Source organism: Gnatocerus cornutus, chromosome 4, assembly GCF_029298725.1.
Source record: "Gnatocerus cornutus isolate USDA-ARS CGAHR chromosome 4, icGnaCorn1.1, whole genome shotgun sequence".
Lineage (NCBI taxonomy): Eukaryota > Metazoa > Arthropoda > Insecta > Coleoptera > Tenebrionidae > Gnatocerus > Gnatocerus cornutus.
In genome coordinates this window covers 20570163-20585834 of record NC_142236.1, presented here as the reverse complement: position 1 = coordinate 20585834, position 15672 = coordinate 20570163, and the positions used below count along the sequence as shown (strand labels likewise).

Below are 15672 nucleotides of genomic sequence, written 5' to 3'. Positions count from 1 at the left end.
TCACTAGACGTGAATTTAAATTTAAAAGAAAACGCAGAAGTTTTGGCTTTAGAATTATAAAACAAAACTTTTTTGGTGATCGCTTATTGAAAAAAATCACCAAAAAAATAAAATTGGTACAAAGGTGGTTATGCAACCAAAAATACGACACCAAAGTGAGGTTATGTGTACGATGTGTCCGCAGTTGCGTGTGTAATTGGTTGCCTATAATGAACACATTAAATCATTTATTAATGCATGATTTCAGTCGACAAATCATGCATTAATAGTAGCATAATAAATAGTTTTTACATCAATTTCACACAACAGAATTCTTGAAATATCTGTTTTTTAAATTTACCTTTAAAATTAGGGCAAAACCTTTGAAAAATATTAATTTTAACTTTTTTAAGGATACATTGAAAAACTTAACTTTTTAAAAAGACCGTTACAAACAGGGGTAAAATGCTTAAAAAACAAAGTGTTCTGAAGGGGCCTTACTAGTTGTCAAAATTGTCAATTTTTTGTTATTTTAATAAAATATCTCAAAAAAGTCAGGGCCGTACTGTTAGCACCGGATTAGAAAACATCGAGTCTGAACGAAATTTGCGCCCTAGTCAGACAAAACGCTCTTCGTCGCGCGGGAAATTCAAATACAATAATTAAAACCTTGTATTAAAATACCAGGAAATAGCAAAATACATAATATACAAGTAAAATTTCTCGAAAACTGTTAATCCTGCTGGAACTGCTTCTGAATTTCTTGTGGCCGGAAGACTCCTTTCTCTGTGATGATCCCCGCGATCAAACTCGCAGGAGTCACATCAAACGCGGGATTCCAACAACTAATTCCTGCAGCAAAAGGAGTTATAAAGGAAATCAGCGAGTGGATTCACCTTTGGCCGCAATTCTATGCTCCCCCACGTGCGTCATCTCGTGATCCGGCCGCTCCTCGATGACGATATGATCCCCACTCAAAATCTTCATATCAATGGACGTAAAAGGGGCGGCGATGTAAAACGGCACCCCATGGAACTTCGCCAAGACCGCGATTTGATACGTTCCTATCTTATTCGCCGTGTCTCCATTCGCTGCAACCTTAAAAGACAGTTTCGAGGAGGAGAGCAGCAAAGAGTTACCCGATCGGCCCCCACGACGACGGCGGAGATGCTGCGCGTCTTCATCAGCGCCGCCACCATGCTGTCCACGATGAGGGTGGCGGGGATCTTCTCGTGGACGAGCTCGTAGGCGGTGAGGCGGGCGCCTTGGTTGTACGGGCGCGTTTCGGTGCAGTAGACGTGCTCGAGGCGCTTGAGCTCGTGGAGGCGGCGGATGACGCCGAGGGCGGTGCCGTAGCCGGCGGTGGCTAACGAGCCGGTGTTGCAGTGCGTGAGGAGGCGGACGAGGTTGTCGCCGGGGACGCCGGAGAGGATTTCCAGGGCGCCGAAGTTGCCGATGGCTTTGTTGTCGGCGATGTCTTTGCTGAGCATGGCTTCGATTGCGCTGATGAAGCTGCAAAATTCATGCAGTGACTTTAATGTCTCTAAAACCAACAAACTTCTAAACTGGTTAAGGTCACACAATAGAGGAGAGCGTTAGCGAGCCGAGTAGTTACTTAACTATTCAGAACCGTCTTTGGAATTTTTGACTGACCATAACTGGATGACGGACAAGAAGAAAAATCTAGAAGAATGCAGAGGTGGACTCTGAAGATTTGGCTTCAAAATAGTATTAATGTCATTGTAATTCCAGGTCTGTATTAGGAAATTTTGGGCCCGATTTAAAAAATACCAAATTTCTAGTTATTTTCACTAGACGTGAGTTTAAGTTGGTACAACTGGAAAACTAACAATCGGAAAATTTTGAAAAAAAAATCAGAGAAGGACTGTGACGTTTTGGCTTCAAATTTATATAACTGTCATTGAAATTCCAGGAGCCTATTAGGAAATATTAGGCCCAATCTCAAAACCGTTACAGTTATTTTGACTAGACGTGAATTTAAGTTGGTATGACTGGAAAACTAACAATCGAAAAAAATTGAAAAAAAACAGGGATGGACTGTGAAGTTTTGTCTTGAAAATTATATAATTGCCATTTAAATTCCAGGACTGTATTAGGAATTATTTTACCCAATTTGGAAACCTCTAAATTTGAAGTTATTTTTACTAAATGTGAGTTTAAGTTACTACAACCAGATGAAACTATCCTGCAGAAAAATTTGAAAAAAAATCAGAGACGGACTGTGACGTTTTGGCTTCAAAATTATATAACTTTCATTGAAATTCCAGGACCGTATTTGAAAATATTGAACCCGATCTAAAATCCGTTAAATTTCTAGTTATTTTCACTAGATGTGAGTTCAAGTTACTACAACTGGGAAACTAACCCGCAGAAAAATGTGAAAAAAAGTCAGAGAGGGACTGCGAAGTTTCAGCTTAAAAATGATATAACTTTTATTAAAATTCCAGGACCATATTTGAAAATATTGGGCCCTACTTGGAAACCACAAAATTTCTAGTCATTTTTACTAGACGTGAGTTTAAGTTGGTATAACTTGAAAACTAACAATCGTAAAAATTTGAAAAAAAAAATCAGAGACGGACTGTGACGTTTTGGCTTCAAATTTATATAACTGTCATTGAAATTCCAGGGGCCTATTAGGAAATATTAGGCCCAATCTCAAAACCGTTAAATTTTTAGTTATTTTCACAAGACGTGAGTGTAAGTTGGTACAACTGGGAAACGAGCCAGCGGAAAAATTTGAAATAAATCAGAATTGACTGCGAATTTTCAGCTTCAAAATTATATAACTTTCATTGAAATTCCAGAATCATATTAGGAAATATTGGGCAAAATCTCAAAACTGTTAAATTTCTAGTTATTTTCACTAGACCTAGTTTAAGTTGGTATAACTGAAAAACTAGTAATCAAAAAAATTTGAAAAGAAACGGAATTAGACTGTGAAATTTTAGCTTCAAAATGATATAACTTTCATTGAAAGTCCAGGACCATATTAGGAAATATTGGGCCCAATCTCAAAACCGTTAAATTTCTAGTTATTTTCACAAGACGTGAGTGTAAGTTGGTACAACTGGAAAACGAACCAGCTGAAAAATTTAAAAACAATCAAAGATGGACTGTGAATTTTTAGCTTCAAAATTATATAACTTTCATTGAAATTCCAGGACCAAATTTGGAAATATTGAGCCCAACTTGAGAATCACCAAATTCTAGTTATTTTCACTAGACCTGAGTTTAAGTTGGTATAACTGAAAAACTAGTAATGAAAAAAATCGGAGATAGACTGTGAAGTTTTAGCTTGAAAATTATACAACTTTCATTGAAATTCCAGGATCTTATTAGGAAATATTTGGCCCAATCTCAAAACTGTTAAATTTCTAGTTATTTTCACAAAACGTGAGTTTAAGTTGCTATAACTGGAAAATTAACCAACTGAAAAATTTGAAAAAAATCAGAGATGGCCTGTGAAGGTTTGTAAAAATTACTGAAAAGTTTTAGCTTCAAAATGATATAACTTTCAGTTAAATTCCAGGACCATATTTGGAAATATTGGGCCCAACTTGAAAACCACGAAATTTAAGTTTAAGTTGCTGTAACTGGAAAACCAACAAACGGAAAAAATTGAATGATATCCAGGTATGGACTCTGAAGATTTAGCTGTAAAGTTATATACTTGTCATTAAAATTCCAGGACCGGATTAGAAAATATTAGAGCAAATTACAACACCCTTAAATTTCTAGTTATTTACACTAGACGAGAGTTTAAGCTATAACTGGGAAACTAACAAACGAAAAATATTGACAGAAATCAGAGATGGACTGTGAAGTTTTGACTTTAAAGTTGTATAACTGTCATTCAAATTCCAGGCCCGTACTAGAAAATATTGGGCCCAATTACCAAATTGGTAAATTTCTAGTCATTTTGACTACATGTGACTTTAAGTTACCATTCCTGGGAGACCAACAACCGAAAAAGTCTCAAATAAATCAGAGGCGGACTTTAAACATTCAGCTTTAAAATAATAGGACTGTCATTGTAATTCCAAGGTTGGATTGGACAATAATGGGCCTAAATTGTGACTCCTTGAAAATTGTAACTTCTCTGACTTTAAGTGGTCATAACTGGGGGACTAATAATTCAAAAAATATGAAAGAAAGCAGAGACGGACTCTGTAAATTTGACTTTACAATGATGTGACTTTCGCTGAAATCACACACAATTTGCAGGACCGGCTTAGAAAGTATTTAGTCTAAACACAAACACCAAGTTTTGACAGCCAGTGCTACCAACTCACTTCGTCCTCATCTCCTCCAACGCCACCGCCTCATCCTCGTGCAACTTATTCGCCAACGTGATCAGCTCGTCCGCCGCTATCTTCATGTTCACCGCCGTGGGCCTCGAAGACACCAAATAATTCAACTTCCCCTCGACATCCTGCCGCAAGTCCTTCTTCGACGCGTAACTCTGACCCCGCAGCTCCACCGCCAGACTCAAACAGCCGACAATCGCGATCGCCGGGGCCCCCCTAACCTAGAAAAGCTCGATTTTCACCGGCGCTGCGTCCTCTCTTCACATACCTGCATTTTATTGATCACTTTCCAGCCATCCTCCACTCCTTTCACTTGCACGTATTTGGACTGCGCCGGCAGCAGCAGCTGATCGAGGATCTCCAGCGCGTTGGCCTCGTACTTGATAGCCCTCAGAGACATGTCTGCCCTAACCTCAAAGTGGCAACTGCGGTCATGTGGTTCTCCGTGGTGAATCTGCAAGAAAACGACGAATGGCGCGGTGCTAGCTTTGCGTTATCACCGAATTGAGATTAATTACGCGACCGGAAACGGCGCTCCAACTGTCATTGGGGCCGCGTCGCCGGAAGTGGGACTCGCGATTTCGCCGGTAATTTGATTGATTTTCGACTGTTTTCGTTGCACCATTGATATTATGTAAAGTTTCGTGGCTAAAAATACGACCATTTATAGGTTAGGTCCGCTATAAATAAAAACTCTCGGAACCAGCATGGCTTAGTTCGGTACAAGAATCACGAGAAAATGGTGAGTTTTGGGGGTTTTCCTTCGTTTTTTCGCAAGGGGGCTGTTGCAGGCGCTGCTGGGGGCTCAGTTGGTCATCACGCTGGTGATGATCAGCGTGATCCAGAAGTTGGGGCAGCACTGGTCGTTCGCGAGGTGGCTGCTGTGCTCCACGGGGCTCATGAGGTATTTGTACCCCACGGACGCGGAGTTGAGGCAGTTGGCGAGCATCCCCAAGACGAAGAAAGGGGGCAAAGCGCAGGCGAACGGGAAGGCGGCCGAGACGTTCCACATCCCCAGGAGTTTGGATGTGGCGCTGGAGACGGCCAAAGTGACGAGACTGGACGTGGTGCATCTTAGGTATTACGCGGAGTACCAGTGGCTGGTGGATTTCACAGTCTACGCGGTCGTCGTCTACGTTATTAGTGAGGTATTTATGCGATTTTTGGAATTGTTGTTTGTGTATCAAGCGTTGTAGGTCTACCAGACGTGGTTTCCGCTCAAGGATGAGGTCAATTTGAGCATGATGTGGTGCGGACTCGTCCTGCTGTTCTCAGTGTATCCTTTATTTATACTCACTATCGCAGTTGGCCTGGGGTTATCGTGACGTCATAAAACAGTACTACCAACTTTGGTCAGGCGAGCGGCAGCGAGCCGAGTAGTTACTTAACTGGGAAAGTCTAGGAGAAGGCAGAGATTGAGATTACAGGGTCGGATTTGCCCAATGACCAGCAACAGAAACGTCACAACAGGACCGGACTGCAATATTGTTAATTTTTCTACTTTGACGTTTGGGTGGTTATAATTGGAAAATTAAAACACAGAAAAAATTTGAGCGGGATCGACTGAAATTTTGGCTTCAAAATTTTCAATTTTTTCCATTGGTTCATTTTCTAGTTATACCAAACCAACACGTTTAGTGAAAATAACTAGAAATTTAACGATTTTGAGAATGGGCCCAAAATTTCCTAATATGGTCCTGGAATTATCTAATGACGGTTATATAACACTTTGACGTTTGGGTGGTTATAAATGTAAGATTAAAACACAGAAAAAATTAGAGAGAGACTTTGAAAATTTGACTTCAAAATGGTGTAACTGTCATTACACCAGGACTGTATTAGAAAATATTGGACCGAATTGCAATTTTCTTAAATTTCTGTGTGGCTTCAAGTTCGTAAACTAATTAACGAAAAATGTTCAAATTTTTGTTTAAATTGCTGCAATTGCAATCAGAGATGGACTGTGAAGTTTTAGCTTCGAAATTATCTAACTGTCATTAAAGTTCCAGGACCATATTAGGAAATATTAGGCCCAATTTCGAAACCCTTTAATTTCTAGTTATTTTGACTTTACGCCAGTTTAAGTTGCGATAACTGGGAAATTAACCAACGAAAAAGTTTGAAAGAATTCAGAGATGAACTCCCAATATTTAGCTTTAAATTTATATAATTTTCTTTGGAATTTCAGACCCGTGTTAGAAAATTTTGGGCCGAATTGTAAAACTGTCAAATTTCGAGTTACTTTTGGTTGACGTGTGTTTTAACTTGCTATAACTGGAGAAGTAACCGACGGAAAATTTTTAAAGAATTCAGAGATGGACTCTGAAGATTTAGCTTTAAAATTATATAATTATCATTAAAATTTCAGGCCCGTGTTAAATATTATTGGGCCCATTTGCAAAACTGTCAAATTCCTAGTTATTTTTTTAGACGTTAGTTTAAGTTGCTGCAACTGGCAAACTAACCAACCGAAAAATTTTAAAGAATTCAGAGATGGACTCTCAAAATTTAGCTTTAAACTTACATAATTGTCATTGAAATTCCAGACCCGTGTTAGAAAATATTGAGCCGAATTGTAAAACTGTCACATTTCGAGTTATTTTTTGTTGACGTGTGTTCAAGTTGGTATAACTGGAGAAGTAACAGGCGGAAAAATTTGAAAGAACACAGAGGTGGACTCTGAAAATTTGCGTACTTTTATTGAGATTACAGGGTCGGATTTGTCCCATGACCAGCAACAGAAACAGTCAGAGTTGGACTCTTATTATGGATGTAGAAATTCGAGGACCGGACTGTAAAATTCTAATTTTTCTACTTTGACGTTTGGGTGGTTCTAATTAAAAAAATAAAACAGAAAAAAATTGAGAGATCGACTAAGACATTTTGACTTTAAAATTTTAAAATTTTTTCGTTGATCAAGTTTCCCAGTTACGCCCACGTCTTGTGAAAATAAGAATTTTAACGGTTTTGAGATTGGGCCTAATATTTCCTAATATGGTCCTGAAATTTCAATGACAATTAAATAATTTTGAAGCCAAAACTTCACAGTCCATCTCTGATTTTTTTAAATTTTTTTCCATTTATAACAACTTAACTTCTCGTTTAGTGAAAATAACTTGGAATTTAACGGTTTTGAAAATGGGCCCAATATTTCCTAATATGGTCCTGGAGTTTTAATGGCAGTTATATAATACTTTGACGTTTGGGTGATTATTTATGGAAAATTAAAACACGGAAAAAATTAGAGAAAATTAAAACTCTTAAAATTTAACTTAAAAATAGTGTAACTGTCATTGTTACACCAGGACTGTATTAGAAAATATTGGACCGAATTGCAATTTTCTTATATTTTGTATTATTTTTAGCAGATGTGGCTTCAAGTTGGTATAACTGGCAAACTAATTAACGAAAAATGTTCAAAGACATCAAAGACGGACTCTGGAGATTTGGCTTTAAATTTATGTAATTATCATGGTAATTCCAGGCCCGTGTTAAAAACTATTAAGCCCATTTGCAAAACTGTCACATTTCTAGTTATTTTCACTAGACGCGTGTTTAAATTGCTACAACTGGAAAACTAACGAACGGAAAAATTTGAAAGAAATCAGAGATGGACTGTGAAGTTTTGGCTTCGAAATTATCTAACTGTCATTAAAATTCCAGGACCATATTAGGAATTATTGGGCCCAATTTCGAAACCCTTAAATTTCTTGTTATTTTGAGTCGACGCCAGTTTAAATTGCGGTAACTGGGAAACTAACTAACGGAAAAAATTGAAAGGATTCAGAGATGGACTCTTGAGATTTAGCTTTAAACGTACATAACTGCCATTGAAATTCCAGGGTCGTGTTAGAAAATATTGGACCGAATTTTTAAAAATTTTTTATTATTTTTAGTAGATGTGGCTTCAAGTTAGTATAACTGACAAACAATTGAACAAAAAATGTTTAAAGACATCAGAGACGAACTCTGAAGATTTAGCTTTAAAATTATGTAATTATCATTGAAATTCCAGGCCCGTGTTAAGTATTATTGGGCCCATTTGAAAAACTGTCACATTTCTAGATATTTTCACTAGACTAACCAACGAAAAAATTTGAAAAAAATCATAGGTGGACTGTGAACTTTTGGCTTTGAAATTAACGAACTGTCATTGAAATTCCAGGACCATATTAGGAAAAATTGGGCCCAATTGCCAATTTCTTGTCATTTTGACTCTACGTGACTTTGAGTGACTATAACTGGGAGACCAACAACCGGAAAAAATTCAAATAAATCAGAGACGGACTTTGAAGATTTATCTATAAAACAATACAAGTGTCATTGTCGAAGCTCCTAATTGAATTGTAAATAATCAAAATCTTCCTTAACGTGGCCCCAGAAAACTGCTGCTAAGTCTCACCGTGCAGTACTTCAAGGGGGAGGAATCCGTGGGGGAGCGCTCCACCTGCATCGTCATGGGGTTCACTTACCTCCTTATCGCAATGATGATTTTGATTGTGGACGAGAATACTCTAGAATTGGGGCTGGAGGAGGCGTACAACAGTTTTAACAACAGCGCATCGACGTTCCTCACCAAACAGGGCCTCAATTCTTCGTAAGTTTGTTTTGTTTGTGTTGCTAGTAGCCATCTTGATTATTTTCCAGCGGCCCCGCGTCGAAAATCGTCCTCAAGTTCTTCATAGCTCTCTGGTGCGGAATCCTCGGCGCGCTCTTCACCTTCCCCGGACTCCGCGTGGCGAAAATGCACTGGGATTTGCTCAAGTAAGGCGCTCCGCCCCTTGAACAACCCCCAGTTTACCCTCCTCTTCTTCTAGGTACTTCAGAGAGCGCAAACTGGTTCAAATCGTGTTGAACATCAGCTTCGCCCTCCCGTTCGTCTTGGTCGTCTTCTGGATCAAACCGGTCGCGAGGACTTATTTAACAGTGCGGGTTTTCTCGGGGATGACTGGACCACTGTAAGTCCAAATTTTGGGGGTTGAAGTACCGAAATGGGTTTTTCCAGTTTGACTCCGCACGGCTTCGAGACTCTGAGGATCGTCAGTATTGTTGGTACGGCTGTTTTTAAGTTGGTACTCATGCCGTGGTACCTCCAGGCCTACTTGGATATGGCCTACAATAGGACGCAGGAACAGAAGAAGGAGGCTGGGAGGATTACCAACATTGAGTACCAAAAAAAGGTAGGCGGCGTTACAGAAAAACAATTGAAGAATGAGTGTTATCAAGATCTCCTTGAAAGTCATGGCCTATTTCATTTTTTTTTAAATTCGGTTTTCCAACGCCTGATGTACAGTCGCCGGGAAAAAATATGTCGTTTGATTGGTCTATTTTACGTTCTACATTTTTTTGTTCGGGACTGTATAAAAAGAGGGGATAATTAACAGAAAATCTAAATTATCACAATAACCACTGAACTAACAAATTTTAATAAATGACCGAAAATGGCGGATGCTAAAACTGACGATTTTGAATAAAAAATTCCAATTTTTGCTCTCTAGTTTCGAAAAAAATAAGTCTATTTTCTTGGACTTTTGACCCATTTGGATGTGGAAACGAGGATTTATTAAAATAACCACAGAATTAACAAAACTACGCGTTTTCAAAATTGACCAAAAATGGTGAACGCTAAAAAGTGTCGATTTTGAATAAAAAATTCCTATTTTGCTTCTCAAGCTTCGAATCTAAAAAATAAGTCGATTTTCTTGTACTTTTGACTTATTTGAATGTAGAAACGAGCAAATATTGAAATAACCACAGAATTAACAAAACTACGATTTTTCAAAAATGACCGAAAAATATGGGCACTAAAAAATGTCTATTTTCAAGAAAAAATTCCAATTTTAGTTCTCAAGCTTCGAATCTAAAAAACAAGTCGATTTTCTTGTACTTTTAGCCCATTTGGACGTAGAAACGAGGGTTGATTGAAATAATCACAGAATTAACAAAACTACGAATTTTTAAAAATTACCGAAAATTGTGGACGCTAAAAAGTGTCGATTTTCAATAAAAAATTCCAATTTTGGTTCTCAATGTTCGAATCTACAAAATAAGTCGATTTTCCTCTATTTTTAACCCATTTGGACGTAGAAACGAAGATTTATTGAAATAACCACAGAATTAACAAAACTACGAATTTTCAAAAATTACCGAAAATTGTGGACGCTAGAAAGTGTCGATTTTGAATAAAAAATTCCTTCTTTGCTTCTCAAGCTTTGAATCTAAAAAATAAGTCTATTTTCTTGAACTTCTAACTCATTTGGACGTAGAAACCAGGAATTGTTAAATTAACCACAGAATTAACAAAACTGCAAATTTTCAAAAATGAACGCAAATTGGGAACGCTAAAAAGTGTTGATTTTCAATAAAAAAATCCAATTTTGGTTCTCAAGGTTCGAATCTACAAAATAAGTCGATTTTCCTGTGCTTTTAATCCATTTGGACGTAGAAACGAGGATTTATGAAAATAACCACAGAATTAACAAAACTAAGAATTTTCAAAAATGACCGAAAATTGGGGACACTAAAAAGTGTCGATTTTCAATAAAAAATTTCTATTTTGCTTCTCAAGCTTCGAATCTAAAAAATAAGTCGATTTTCTTAAACTCCTAACTCATTTGGACGTAGAAACCAGGAATTGTTAAATTAACCACAGAATTAACAAAACTGCAAATTTTCAAAAATGAACGAAAATTGGGAACGCTAAAAAGTGGCGATTTTCAATAAAAAAATCCAATTTTGGTTCTCAAGGTTCGAATCTACAAAATAAGTCGATTTTCTTGTACTTTTAACCCATTTGCACGTAGAAACGAGGAATTGTTAAAATAACCACAGAATTGACAAAACTACGAATTTTCAAAAATTGCCGAAAATTGGGGACACTACAAAGAGTCGATTTTGAATAAAAAATTTCAATTTTGGTTCACCAGCTTCGAATCTAAAAAATAAGTCGATTTTCCTGTACTTTTAACCCATTTGGACGTAGAAACGAGGATTTATTTAAATAACCACAGAATTAACAAAACTACGAATTTTCAAAAATTACCGAAAATTGTGGACGCTAGAAAGTGTCGATTTTGAATAAAAAATTCCTATTTTGCTTCTCAAGCTTCGAATCTAAAAAATAAGTCGAATTTCTTGAACTTCTAACTCATTTGGACGTAGAAACCAGGAATTGTTAAATTAACCACAGAATTAACAAAACTACAAATTTTCAAAAATGAACGAAAATTGGGAACGCTAAAAAGTGTCGATTTTCAATAAAAAAATCCAATTTTGCTTCTCAAGATTGGAATCTAAAAAATAAGTCGATTTTCTTGAACTTCCAACTTATTTGGACGTAGAAACTAGGATTTATTTAAATAACCACAGAATTAACAAAACTACGAATTTTCAAAAATGACCGAAAATGGTGGACGCTAAAAACTGACGATTTTGAATAAAAAAATCCATTTTTAGCTCTCAAGCTTCGAATCTAAAAAATAAATCAATTTTCCTGTACTTTTAATCCATTTGGACGTAGAAACAAGGAATTGTTGAAATAACCACAGAATTAACAAAACTACAAATTTTCAAAAATGATCGAAAATGGTGGACGCTAAAAAGTGTCGATTTTCAATAAAAAATTCCAATTTTTTTTCTCAAGCTTCGAATCTAAAAAATAAGCCGATTTTCTTGTACTTGTGACCCATTTGGACGTAGAATCGAGGATTTATTGAAATAACCACAGAATTAACAAAAATACGAATTTTCTAAAATGACCGAAAATTGTGGGCATTAAAAATTGTCTATTTTTAATAAAAAATTCCAGTTTTGATTCTCTAGCTTCGAATCTACAAAATAAATCGATTTTCTTGTACTTTTAACCCATTTGGATGTGGAAACGAGGAATCTTTAAAATAACCACAGAACTAACCAAACTACGAATTTTCAAAATTGACCGAAAATTGTGGACGTTAAAAAGTGTCGATTTTGAATAAAAAATTCCAATTTTGGTTCTCAAGGTTCGAATCTACAAAATAAGTCGATTTTCCTGTACTTTTAACCTATTTGGGCGTAGAAACGAGGATTTATTGAAATAACCACAGAATTAACAAAACTACGAATTTTCAAAATTGACCAAAAATGGTGAACGCTAAAAAGTGTCGATTTTCAATAGAAAATTCCAATTTCGGCTCTCAAGGTTCGAATCTACAAAATAAGTCGATTTTCTTGTGCTTTTAACCCATTTGGACGTAGAAACGAGGAATTGTTAAAATGAGCACAGAATTAACGAAACTACGAATTTTCAAAAATTATCGAAAATTATGGACGCTAAAAAGTGTCGATTTTGAATAAAAAATTCCAATTTCGGCTCTCAAGGTTCGAATCTAAAAAAGGAGTTGATTTCCCTAAGCTTTTAACCCATTTGGACGTAGAAACGAGGAATTGTTGAAATAACCACAGAATTAACAAAACTACGATTTTCCAAAAATGCCCGAAAATAGTGGACGCTAAAATGTGTCGATTTTGAATAAAAAATTCCAATTTTGGTTCTGAAGCTTCGAATTTCAAAAATAAGTCGTTTTTCTCGTTTATTTAACCCATTTGGATGTGGAAACGAGGAATTGTTGAAATAACCACTGAATTAACCAAACTACGAATTTTCAAAGTTGACCGAAAATGGTGGACGCTAAAAAGTGTCGATTTTCAATAAAAAAATTCCAATTTTGGCTATCAAGCTTCAAATCTCAAAAATAAGTCGTTTTTCTCGTACATTCAACCCATTTGTATGTGAAAACGAGGATTTATTGTAATAATCACAGAATTAACAAAAATACGAATTTTCTAAATTGACCGAAAATTGTGGGCATTAAAAAATGTCTATTTTTAATAAAAAATTCCAGTTTTGATTCTCAAGCCTACAATCTACAAAATAAGTCGATTTTCTTGTACATTTTACCCATTTGGACGTAGAAACGAGAAATTATTAAAATAACCACAGAATTAATTAAACTACGATTTTTTAAAAATGACCGAAAATTTTGAGCACTAAAAAATGTCTATTTTCAATAAAAAAAATCCAATTTTGGTTCTCAAGCTTCGAATCTACAAAATAAGTCGATTTTTCTGTACTTTTAACCCATTTGGACGTAGAAATGAGGATTTATTAAAATAACCACAGAATTAACAAATCTATGAATTTTCAAAAATGACCAACAATTTGGGACGCTAAAAGTGTCGATTTTCAATAAAAAATTCCAATTTTGGTTCTCAAGGGTTAAATTAATTAATTAAAATTAAAATTAATTAATTAATAATTAAAAAATAAGTCGATTTTCTTGTACTTTTGACCCATTTGGACGTAGAAACGAGTATTTATTTAAATAACCACAGAATTAACAAAAATACGTGCTTTCAAAAATGACCGAAAATGGTGGATGCTAAAAACTGACGATTTTGAATAAAAAAAACATTTTTAGCTCTCAAGCTTCGAATCTAAAAAAATAAGTCGATTTTTCTGTACTTTTAATCCATTTGGACGTAAAAACAAAGAATTGTTGAAATAACCACAGAATTAACAAAACTACAAATTTTCAAAAATGACCGAAAATCGTGGACGCGAAAAAGTGTCGATAAAAAAATTCCAATTTTGGCTATCAAGCTTCGAATCTAAAAAATAAGTCAATCGAATCTACAAAATAAGTCGATTTTCTTGTATTTTAACCCATTTGGATGTGGAAACGAGGAATTTTTAAAATAACCACAGAACTAACCAAACTACGAATTTTCAAAATTGACCGAAAATTGTGGATGTTAAAAAGTGTTGATTTTGAATAAAAAATTCCAATTTTGGTTTTCAAGGTTCGAATCTACAAAATAAGTCGATTTTCCTGTACTTTTAACCCATTTCGACGTAGAAACAAGAATTTATTGAAATAACCACAGAATTAACAAAACTACAAATTTTCAAAAATGACCGAAAATGGAGGACGCCAAAAAGTGGCAATTTTCAACAAAAAAATTCCAATTGTAGTTCTCAAGCTTCGAATCTAAAAAATAAGTCGATTTTCTTGTAATTTTGTCCCATTTGGACGTAGAAACAAGGAATAGTTGAAATAACAACAGAATTAACAAAAATACGAATTTTCAAAAATGACCAAAAATTGTGGGCATTAAAAAAATGTCTATTTTTAATAAAAAATTCCAGTCTTGATTCTCAAGCTTCGAATCTACAAAATAAGTCGATTTTCTTGTACTTTTAACCCATTTGGACGTAGAAATGAGGATTTATTGAAATAACCACAGAATTAATAAAAATACGAATTTTCGAAAATGACCGAAAATGGAGGACGCTAAAAAGTGTCGATTTTAAATGAAAAAATTCTAATTTTGGTTCTTAAGCTTCGAATCTAAAAGATAAGTCGTTTTTTACGTACATTTAACCTACTTGGACGCAGAAACGAAGAATTATTAAAATAACCACAGAATTAACAAAACTACGAATTTTCAAAAATGGCCGAAAATGGCGGATGCCAGTGTCGATTTTGAATAAAAAAATTCCAATTTTGGTTCTCAAGCTTTGAATCAATTTTTGTTAAAGAATTCTTTCTACATTCTAGAAAAATATTCTGAGAAATATCTAAAAAGAAAATCTTAAAAATGCAATAAAAATTGAGAGAATTTTAGGAAAATTCGAAAAAAATTTAACGCCCAAAATTTTTCTCCTCGACTGTATAAAAATAATGAATACTAAAGCCCAAATTAAAGATTGCAGCCGTCTTCTACTACCTCTGCGTGGTAACCCTCCAGTACATCATCCCCATCATCATGTGCCTCGTCCTCTCCTTCATGTACAAGACTTTGGGGGAGTACACCTGGAGCGGCCTCTTCAAAGACCCCCCCGACCCCAACGAGTGTCCTCTCAGCCCCCCAGCGCCCAAATCTCTAGACCCCTTCAGTTCATCCGAATCAATCATCCAATCAGCCGCGGAGTTTCATCTGGCACTCGAGAATTTAAAAGCGGTGAGTCCCAAAAACTCCCTTTTTTATACTCAACGTCTTTTTTCAGGTGTTTTCGGCCGAAGTCTTCAGGGGGCTGTTGGGGTTTTCGACGTGGTGGTGTTGTTTTGTGTACTTTGCTACGACCTCCGTGGGGCTCATTTACCAGACGTACTTTTCCGTGATGTAAGGATTTTTTATTGTAGGGTTGGTATTTGTTTGAAATAAAGTGGACAAGAAAAAGTATAGTTTGTGAACGGATTGCTTCAATTCGTTGGTTAATTTTCCTAATCATGCAAAGGTTGACAAAATAAATTTATTGAATTAAAAAAAAAGTGAAATTTTGATGGAACTGGGTAATTTTCAGTGACATGTTATAATATAC

At 35.8% G+C, this 15672-nt stretch overlaps 2 protein-coding genes across 2 annotated transcripts; one reads left to right on the top strand and one right to left on the bottom strand.

Annotated features, from left to right (window-relative positions):
- Window positions 1–637: 637 nt before the first annotated feature.
- On the bottom strand, window positions 638–4710 carry LOC148176660 (methylthioribose-1-phosphate isomerase). The gene is made up of 5 exons (XM_088034535.1): window positions 4579–4710; window positions 4296–4531; window positions 1119–1491; window positions 876–1077; window positions 638–831 (listed from the first exon to the last, which is right to left on the bottom strand). Exons 1-5 carry the CDS (start codon window positions 4708–4710, stop codon window positions 713–715), a joined length of 1062 nt encoding a protein of 353 aa, XP_087890661.1. The 3' UTR covers window positions 638–712.
- A 250-nt stretch (window positions 4711–4960) lies between these two features.
- On the top strand, window positions 4961–15544 carry emei (transmembrane protein 161-like emei). Its single transcript, XM_088034524.1, has 9 exons — window positions 4961–5052; window positions 5102–5458; window positions 5507–5586; window positions 8692–8907; window positions 8958–9074; window positions 9128–9268; window positions 9316–9490; window positions 15057–15311; window positions 15358–15544. Exons 1-9 carry the CDS (start codon window positions 5050–5052, stop codon window positions 15475–15477), a joined length of 1464 nt encoding a protein of 487 aa, XP_087890650.1. The 5' UTR covers window positions 4961–5049; the 3' UTR covers window positions 15478–15544.
- The last annotated feature ends 128 nt before the right edge of the window (window positions 15545–15672 follow it).